Source organism: Elephantulus edwardii, unplaced genomic scaffold, assembly GCF_000299155.1.
Source record: "Elephantulus edwardii isolate Elephantulus edwardi_28Jun2011 unplaced genomic scaffold, EleEdw1.0 scaffold00019, whole genome shotgun sequence".
In the NCBI taxonomy this organism is placed as follows: Eukaryota; Metazoa; Chordata; class Mammalia; order Macroscelidea; family Macroscelididae; genus Elephantulus; species Elephantulus edwardii.
In genome coordinates this window covers 2,133,860-2,144,408 of record NW_006399769.1, presented here as the reverse complement: position 1 = coordinate 2,144,408, position 10,549 = coordinate 2,133,860, and the positions used below count along the sequence as shown (strand labels likewise).

General features: G+C 44.0%; 1 protein-coding gene across 1 annotated transcript; it reads right to left on the bottom strand.

Annotated features, from left to right (window-relative positions):
- Positions 1–8,976: 8,976 nt before the first annotated feature.
- Positions 8,977–10,543, bottom strand: PCBP1 (poly(rC) binding protein 1). Its single transcript, XM_006882301.1, has one exon. It carries the CDS (start codon positions 10,402–10,404, stop codon positions 9,334–9,336), a length of 1,071 nt encoding a protein of 356 aa, XP_006882363.1. The 5' UTR covers positions 10,405–10,543; the 3' UTR covers positions 8,977–9,333.
- Between the last annotated feature and the right edge of the window lie 6 nt (positions 10,544–10,549).

The following is a 10,549-nucleotide window of genomic DNA, read 5'->3' as shown; positions in this document are numbered from 1 at the left end:
ATGAAAATGAGAATCACAGGGAGGAAGTGGGAAGAGAGTGGTTTCATTGTGGGTGTTATAATTGTTTTGAAATGTATATAAACAGTTGAATGGAAAATGAAAGTTCAATTTGCTTTGTCAACTTTCACTCAACCTCATGTAATCAGAGAAAATATTTGCAAACTGTATATGTTAGAGACCTCTCCAAAGTACTTAAGAGCAATGGTGTCACTCTGGAGACTAAGGTGCACCTGACACAGGCCATGTTCTTTTCAATCACTTGCTATGTATGCATAAGAGAGTTGGACAATGACTAGAGAGAATAGAAGGAGAATTGATACCTTTGAGCTGTGATGCTGGAGAAGAGTACTGAGAGTACCATGGACTGCTAAGAAAACAGATTCATCCTGGAGAGGGTTAATACAGGCTGCTCCTTGGAGGCAAGGACTCTGAGGCTTTGTTTGACATACTTTGGACATGTTGTAAGGAGGGACCCGTCCTTGGGAGGGTGGAGTGACAGTGCAGGAGAGGAAGACCCTCTATGAGATGGATTGATTCAGTGACTGAGGTAATTGGGATGGGAGTGTCAGAGACAGTGCAATTGGCACAGGACAGGCAGAGTTTAGGGCTGTTGTACATAGGGTCGCTATGAGTCACAAGTGACTCGATGGCACATAATAACAACAACAACAACAACAACAACATATCTGGCAAGATAAATGAAAACACTTAAAAGAACTCTTATAACTCAACAATAAAGGACAGATAAGCCAATTAAAAATGGGTAAAGGATTTGAATAAACATTTCTTAAAAAAAGAAAAAAGATATACAGACCACAAATAAATACATGAAAAGATGCTCAATCAGTTTTTGTTGTTGTCATGTGCAGTCAAGTTGCCTGGACTCATAGTGGAATCACAGCTCTGAACCCCGCTCTTTCCTTAGCCAACCTCATTGTCTCTAACACACCTACCCCCATTAAAAACACACCTCCCTCACTCAGTCAGTCTACCTCATCAAGAAACTTCCTCTCTCTCTCTCTTTTTTTAAAATTTTGTTATTTTTTGTGCATGTACCATCAAATCAGATCTGACTGATACAGGAGAAAATTGTCCCTCCCTCTCCGGCAGAGCATCTGGTGGATTTGAACCATGTACCTTTGGAATTGCAGTACAGCTTCTTGCCACTAGGCCATCAGAGCTCCCATGAAACTTCCTCTCTTTTATTTTTCCTCCACCCTCCCAACTATGATGTCCCTTATCCAAGGACATGCAACTTTGCAACATGCCCAAAGTATGTCACATGGAGTTTTAGAATCCTTGCCTCCAAGGAGCACCCTGGTTTCACCCTCTCTTGGATGAATCTGTTTGTTCTCCTAGCAGTCCATGGTATAGTCAATACTCTTTTCCAGCACCACAGCTCAAAGACATCAATTCTCCTTTTATTATCTCTAGTCATTTTCCAGTTTTCTGATGCATAGCAAGTAATTGCAAAGACCGTGGCCTGGATCAGGTGCACCTTACTCTCCAGACTGATGTGGAGATGTTCCTGACAGCAGACTTTCCCAAACCAATTCATCTTTTGATTTCCTGGCTTCTGGCACCAAGAGTGTTGATTGTGGAGCCAAGCAAACTAAAGCTGTCTATCATGATACTGTCAATTGGCCCAGTGGCGAAAATCTTTGTTTTCTTGATGTTGAGCTTTAATTAATAATGAAGTCTTCAGTACTTGACCTTCAGCAGCAAGCTCTCTAGGTCCTCTTCAGTTTCAGGAAGCAAGATTGTGTCATCTGTTATCTGCATAATGCAGATGACATAATGTTAGGATGAGGCTTCCTCCAATCCTGATGCCACATTCCTCCTCATAGCCCAGCCTTCTGAATGATCTGATCTGCATATAGATTGAAAAGGTATGGAGATAGGACACATCCCTGGCAGATACCCTTCCCAATTTTAAACCATGCAGTGTTTCTTTGCTCTGTTCTAATGACTGTCTCTTGGTCCAAGTATAGGTTTCCCATAAACACAACCAAGTGCCCTGGGACAGGGAAATGCAAATCAAAACCATAAAGAAATGACAGTTCACTCCCACTAGAATGGTTCTTATTAAAAAAAAAAACACAAAACACAAGTGTAAGTGAGCTGCTTTGTGTTCAAATATTGACCCTGCTATCAACTGTCTCTGTAACCCTGGGCAAGCTACTTTATTGCTGTTTTCCTCACTTATTAAGTGGCATCAAATACCTACATAATAAGGATTAAATGAGTTAATTCTTGTAAAGTGCTTAGAGCAGTGCTTTGCATACAGCAAGTATTTAATAAATGCTGGCCAGTCTTGGGGATGAGTGGCAATGCAAAACTACCTAGAGTAGCTAAGGTTCAGGTTGGAAATGATCACCTCTGACCCCACTAATGTCCTGTTAACCAGTGGCAGAAGGTTCTCATAAAGCCCCAATGACTGACCTAAAATAAAGGTGAACTGACAAATGAAGTCACAGGGTTTTGGTTTTGGTTTGTTTTGTTTGCAAAGAGAGGTACATTTAAATATTAAGTGCTTCTCCTCACTGCGATTGAACTGCTTAGGGAATGTCCACCACCATTTCTCCCACCATTTGACTAAGTTGGTATTATGTTTGCTGTCACTGGAATACAGCTGCCTCTGCTCCCAAGCAAGGATCCCTCAGTGTGGAGGCAGCTGTCTGGAAGCATAATTGACTGCAGGAGGGAAAGAGGGCAGCTGTAGTCACCCTGTATCTCCTTTAGTGAATACCATGTACACTGAAGGATCAGGAGAACTCTTGAGAGTATGAATGAGGGCAAAGTAAAGGAATGGAAGGGGCTTGGATCAGCTTTTGGTGACTGACTTCTCCCTGTGTGTACCCTTCTCTGCAATGTTTATTCTTATCCTTTCCATCTGCTATTTTTGTCTCTTCCTCACAAAGTCTAAGTGACAGGCACCATCAGAGATGTTCAGAACATGTGTCTCTGTGTTCTGACAGGTTTTCCATTTTCCATTCTTTCTGCTTCTTCCTTAATCAAGCCCCTTTGGGTAGTTTCTCAAATGCCAAACTGAGCCTTCTTGTAACTTCACACTCCCTGTCCCTTAGAATGTTTATAGAAGGCCCATGTGTCAGAAGTCAGGAGTGTGGCAGGAGGCAGAAGCAAGAATGGGTGCCCACAAGGGCAGCATTATTCCCAGAGGCCGCCAGATGACCAGGGGTATTGTTGCTTCATTCTGTGAGTGAGAACAGACTCATAGCTAACTCTCCAGAGGGTTTTCAAAGGCAGTAAATTGCATGGAGGACTGTCAATTTGTTGGACAAATTTCTTGGAACAGCTAGTGGATTTGAACCTCATGCCTTTGGGTTGGCAGCAAAGGATATTATCCTTCTCAGAAGGAGGAGTAAAATCCAGAAAGGGGTAAAACTTATTCAAAATCACTCAGACTAGAACTCAAGCCTCATCTTCAGCTGACTGTAATTTTCCTTACAGTGCAGATGCTCAAGAATAGAAGTCAATTAGGAGGAGTCATAGGATCCCAAGCACGTAACAAAGAGTACAGTCAAGGAGAGAACTAGGAAGAAACAATTTACATTCCAAAGGCAAGGGTACCAAAACAGAATGACTTTGGAGCTCTCCAAAGTTTTTAGATAAAGACAAGAGTCCAGCAGGTCTTACACTGGTGAGGTTGGCAGGGAACAAACAGATCCTCCAGGGCCTTGTAAGTAATACAGAGAATTTGGGTTTATTACTGTAGACCATAATGGAAGTGGGATGTGATGACCTTTAAGTAGGAGCCTGATGTGGTCAGAATTGCATGTTAGGAAGGCCCTTCAGGCAGCCAGATTAGACAAGGTGACCAGACAATTGGCAGCAGTTTTTTTCCCCCCATGGTGATGGCGTGTAACCTATCTGGGCCTGGTTTTCACAGGAGATAGCAGCTTTAGGGGTGCTGGACTCTGTCAGTAACAGGGGTGAGATGGGTTCAACTCACAAACCTCAAGTGTCTGGCAAAAATGATTTACTTTTCAGGTGATGAGGAGTAAGTGGCTGCTTCAGTTGTAAACTCAAGAGTGATGGTTCACTGTAAAAACTGCTAGCTAGGATGGGCATGAGTTTAATCTATGTGTTGGATGGGACAAGGGAGAGCGGGGAGTACAGGAGACTAACCTTCAAAACATGTGGGACAATGCCTGTGGTCAAGACACAGTTCTTGTCAACCTGCTCAGACTCCTCTGAATGGTGGCATGAGCTGTAGCCCAACAGCTGGTGGTAGAACGGGCTGTGACAAGAAGCACAGCAACTGTAGAGTGGGCTTTCTGATTCCCAGTCCTCATTCCAGAAGAGAACAGGGAATGCTCAAATTATCCCAAAGAGAAAAGACAAAGAAGCATCCTGAAGTACAAGTCATGGAAGAGTAAATGAAATTCCAGTAGTCAAACTGGCCTGCTATTTTCCCTTTCAGAAATCTCAGCTATCCTCTCTTACCTGGAGTCTTAATTTTATACTTTATATTCTTATTATCTTCCTTTAGTAAGATCCTTTAAAAATGATAAAAACCACTTTCCTCTTACTGTCCACTCTGCTGCAATTGGATTTCTATTCTGATTGCTCCTCTGTAGTTCTATCCCAGAAAGATCCTTCTGAAAGTCATTATCAAACCTAGGCTTCTGCAGGATCCTTTTGGAGTGATCTCTAAAATGACTGGGGGAGGAGTGGAGACAGGGAAGAGTCAACAAAAGTTACACAGTAGATTTTTTATTTTGTTATATAAGGTACACAATATTTAGACTGCTTGTAATTAATTCGTTGTTAGCTGCTGTTGAGTTGGCAAACCCATGACCATCCCATATGTTATAACTGTTCTATAGGATTTCCTTGGCTATAATATTTTACCTCCCTCCATAATTTTTGTTGTTGAGAATACACATGGCAGAACATATGCCAATTGAAAAAAATTTTATACATCAATTAAGTGATGCTGATTACATTTTCCCAGTTCTGCAGCCAATCTCAACACTTCTTTTTCAGCAGTAACATTTCCCAATACAGAGTGCCAAGTCTTTCTCCCATGGGTGGGTTCAAATTGTCAGCATTTAGGTTAGAGACCCATTGAAAACGGCATGTGTACTCAGTCTTCGACACTGCAATCCCAAGGCCTCTGGTTCAAATCCACCAGCTGCTCCATGGGAGAAGGATGGGCAATCTCATTCCTTGCGATTTACAGCCTCTGAAGTCACTGAAGGATCAACTATGGGTCAGTTCTGACTCAACAGCACACAACAGAATAAACTCTATATATCTATTTATACATATATATTTATAGACACACACACATAGTTGTTATGTGCCATTGAGTTGCCTGCAACTCATAGCGACCCTCCCTAAACCCTGTTCTATCCTGTGCCAATCTTATTGTCTCTGACACTTACCCCTATTACTCCAGTTACTGAATCCATCTCATCGAGGGTTTTCCTCTTTGCACTGTCGCTCCACCCTCCCAAGCATGACATCCCTTTCCAAGGACTGGTCCCTCCTTGCAACGTGTCCAATGTCAGACTAAGCTTCAGAATCCTTACCTCCAAGCAGCAGTCTGGTTTAACTCTCTAGGACGAACCTGTTGGTTCTCTTAGCAGTGCATGGTATATTCAATACTCTTTTCCAGCACCACAGCTCAAAGGCTGCCCTTCTAGCATTCCTAGTCATTGTCCAGTGCTCTTATGCATAGCAAGTGATTGCAAACACCATGGCCTGTATCAGGTGCAACTTAGTCTCCAAACTGACATCATTGCTCCTCAGTACCTTGGAGAGGTCTCTGACGGACTTTCTCAACACAATTTGTCTTTTAATTTCCTGGCTCTTGGTGCCAAGAGTGTTGACTGTGGAGCTAAGCAAACTAAAGCTGTTTACAATCTCAATTCTTCACCATCCATCATGCTGCTGCCAATCGGCCCAGTGGTGAGAATCTTTATATATATGTTTTTACACGCACACACACAAAACACACACACGCGCACACAAACACACGCGCGCGCGCACACACACACACACACACACACACACACACACACACTTGTTAAGTGCTGTAGTCATAGATGACCCATAGTGATCGTGTGAACGAAAATCTTGAACACAAAACTTTCATCTTTCCTCCAAGTTCATAGTTTCCAGAGGCAAGCTTTTTTTTTTTTTTTAACATATATATCTTTATCTATCTATCTAATTGCCAGCAAGTCAGAACCAACTCATAGCTGACCCTTTGGTAGGTTTTCAGAGACTGTAAATGGCAAAGGAGATTGCCTATCTTTTTCTCTAAGAACGGTTGGTGAATTTGAACATGTGTGTGCATTTATAAAAACTTATGTACATTTAAAAAGAAACGTGTTGTTCTTTGCTGGAGGAGGGAAAAATCTCCTCCTGTATCAGTCAGATCTAATTTGATGGTACATGCACAAAACAATAATAAAAATAAAAAACAAACCTGTTGTTGAAAACCATCAACTTCGAACTTACCCGTAGCTGAGGGTTTTTAGAGGCAATAAATTACATGGGAGGAGATTGCCCAACATTCTTCCAAAGAGTAGCTGGTAGATGCAAACTGTGTAGTTTTGGGGTTGGCAGCACAATTCCTTTGTAAGCATACATGCTACATATTCACTGAATGGACTACATCTGGAGGCCTCTGGTTTTCCAGATAAGCTCACCCAAATGATGGCATCTGAAGCCGTTTATAAGTCAAGCCTCAAATGATTTTGTGGCTTCATCCACCTTTCCTCGCTTTAACAAGTAACATGCTCTAATGAATCGCTATGGGTCTCTTGCTAGTTGTGCTATTAACTCGGAGGGGATACCTCTTTGGCAATTCAAATCCACCAGCAACTCTGCTGGAGAAATAGCAATCTCTCCTCATGTGATTTCCAGTCTCAGAAAACCTGCTGGGGTGGGTCAGCTATGAGTTGATTCTAACTTGATGGCTGTGTGTTGAGTTTTAAATTAATGAACCACTTTCAAATGTACCCACCCAAAACACCAAGTTGTAGGCTCTTCAAAAAACATGTTAAAATTTGTTAAACATTTTTTGCCCCATGAACTTTCCTGAGACTATCCTAGTAGTTTTTCCTTTTGCTAATTTTTATTATTCCTCTATCTTCTTCATTGGCTATTTCTTGCATATTCATGCTACAAATTTGGAGTCCCTGCTATGTGTCATCCATGGTGATAGGCATGACATGAATATCATCAGCACCCTCATCCCACAGCTCGATTTCTAGCCCTTTCCTTTATTATGTACCTGTCTAGCTTTGATCTGCTCTATCTTTAATTCTTTAACCTTCATGTCTTGTGTTCACATTTGTGTTAGTGTTCAAATTTTATTTCCCAAAATCATATTAACTTGCTTATTCAAATAGTTTTGATATTTTAACTATCTTTAGTCTCTCCAAGTGGCATTTCTATGTCTTGCTGTTCCTGTATTTTTTAATTGTTGTTCCTATGATTTTTAACATTCTTCCTAGCTTTGCTCTGAGTAGGGAGGAAAATGCAAAGCCCATCTTTTTATGGAGCCTTCACATCACTTCACTTAGCAAGCTTCAGGGACTGCTCATAACTATTTTGGTGTTTGAGGGCCAAATCTTATTCACTCATGCCTTAAGATCTGCAGTTTGTGTTGCCTTCAGAAGACATAGTATCTGAGTCTTCTCTAAAGCTTCTTCTCATCCGCCCTGGCTTCTCAGTTCAAATCTTCACTCTGATCTTACTAGCAGATATTGCTTTTAATGTGCTTTGTCCAAAATATGGTGAGCCATCTCTATACCCAGAAATGGGCCTTTTGGCTTTAAGCCAAAGTATAACACAAACCCAGGTAGCATGTGGTTTTAACATCTCCATTTTACAGAGGTTAATTTGCACAAGGCCAAAAATTAAGCAGTTTGCTTCAGAAAACCCAGGTCTAATTCAGTGACTATCTGCCTGATTGCAGTGGGCGTGAAGTGCATGCATGACCCCAATCTTACCTCCAGAGAATGGAAGGTCTCTCTACGCCAGGAAGGACCAGATGCCCTAGAGAATAAGCCTCCGTGACTATTGAATGTGGAAAACACTCCCCTCCCATAGGAATTTTTCCAGTTAGTGATCTCCCATAGTGCCAGGAATTTGAACTACACATTCTAGCACCTAATTGTCTATTGTCTTTGTGCTTTAGTTTGTCTTTGCTTAATGGTAGAAAAATTCCCTTCACTGTCAGATCACTCTAGTCAGCAGGACCTCCAATGCAGAATCTTCCTCCAATATGCAATAGCTTTCAGGTAGGAATACACATTTTTAATAACCCAAGTCATTTGTAGGCCCTTAAACCAACATACCACTCTATGCTCCAGGAGCTAAGGATTATTTCCAGGTAATGTTTAAGAACTGCATACAGCTGAAAAATTGGAAACTGAGCCACTTGGCAGATGCTGTAGCATCCTGCTACAGGCCCCAGTTTGATGTGCCCCCACCCCCCATGGTCCCTTGCCACACCCACAGGTTCTCCCCTACCCCAAGGTAACCATTTTCCCAAATCCACCCTTCTCCTCCAAGTCCAGTTCCGGCTCTTCTCATCAGTTAAAGTACCTCCTCCCCACACCACCCTTTCCTCTGGCCTTGTTGCCCATTTAAAATAGGGAACCCGTTAGAGGACGGAAGATTGCCCTCCAGAGGTCCTGTAAAATTCGTAGCCTGGGAAAACCCCATTTCCTACCGGAGGCCTCTGGAACTTGGCTGGGGAAATGTCACTCTTGGGGGTGAGCCCGCGTGTCTGCCAATATGCTAAAGTAGGTCCAACCGCCCTTGTTCCTTTGTTAGAGCTGATAGTGTATGGAATCTCACCAAAAAGGTGAGAAAGGCTCCCAACCAACTCCCCCCTCCCCTCCAACACCTTACAAGAAAAGGGCAAGGGAAGAAACCCACCCACAAAGAGTTTACGGTAATAGTTCCCAATTTTTCAAATAGGAAGCAATCTTTTTTTAACCAATCCATTTTTTAATTCTTAAATTCTTGACATTACAGAACTAAACTGAAGTTTATTAACATTCCACTCTTACATTTCTTATCGACAAACAGAAAAAAGAGATTCATGAGCCAAAACCCCAAACAAAACTAAAAACAGGGAAAAGCTTATAAAACTAAATATGGATCCCAGCATTAATAGCTGAACAGAAAATGTAATTTTTTTTTTTTTAAATTCTTAGCAGGTGATAAAGTTGTGTAGAAACTGAACACTTACAAATTATTTAGAACCTGGAATCACTGACCAGAAATTACAGTTGGATCATGGGAAAAACAGCAGAAAGGGGTTATAAGCGACCCTACACTCTTCTAGCTGCACCCCATGCCCTTCTCAGAGGAAAGCCTGGCATTGATTAGATACTGGGCCAGACTAATACTGGCAGCAGAACCAGTGATAGTAACCTGCCTACCAGAGGAGCCTTCCACTGGGTTGGCAATTTTGATCTGGGCCCCCGACATCTGGCGGATCTCATTAATGTTGGCGCCCTGGCGCCCGATTATGCAGCCAATTAAGTTATTTGGAATGGTGAGTTCATGGGTGGTTTGAGTAGATGCATCCAAACTTGCCCAATAGCCTTTCACCTCTGGAGAGCTGGAGTCAATTCCGGCGAATCCGGTCCCGCCGTGCATCATGGCAAAGTGGGACTGTTGTCTTGCCACCTGGTTCAGCTTGGCCAGATCGAGCGGCGAAATGGTGTGTTGTCCTTGAATCGAGTAGGCGTCCAGGGGTGGTCCCTCCAGGTCGTGGGTGGCGTGGGGGTAGCCCGCAGCGTCGGTGCACCGCTCCTGGCCGCCGGCACAGATGACCGGCGAGCTGGCCGGCATGGGCTGGTACGGAATGGTCATGACTCGCCCCTGCGGAGACTGGGAGAGCGTCTCCAGCATGACCAGGCAGATCTGCTTGACACACTCGGTGACGGACTGCGGCACGCCGGCGATGGTGATGGCCCGCTCGGTGGAGTTGGGCAGCATATCCCCCGCCACCTGGACCTGGGCCCCCGTGCTCTCGCGGATCTCCTTGATCTTACAGCCGCCCTTCCCGATCAGGGAGCCACACTGGGTGGCCGGCACCACCAGCCGCAGGGTGACCGGGGGCCTGCTGGCCGCCGTGCTGTTGGTCATGGAGCTGTTGATGTCTTCCTCCAGCTTGTCGATGATCATGGCGAAGGCCTTAAAGATAGCGTTGGTAGGCCCGGTCAGTGTGATGATTCTCTCGGGGCAGTTCCCCTCCGAGATGTTGATCCGCGCGCCACTCTCCTCGCGGATCCTCTTAACCGACTCCCCTTTCTTCCCGATGATGCTTCCCACTTCCTTTCCGTGCATAAGAAGCCGAATGGTGAGAGTCACATTTAGTCCACTTTCAGTCACACCGGCATCCATGGCGAGCGGCGGGCGGCGTTCGGGGGAGTTGGGCTCGTTACGTGGTCAAGTCTTTGGCGGCTGGCGGGGGGAGGGGAGGTGTAGGCCCAAAACTGCCGGCGCGAGGCGAGCGAGGGCCGCGGGAGCGAGCGGGTGGGTGCAGGAG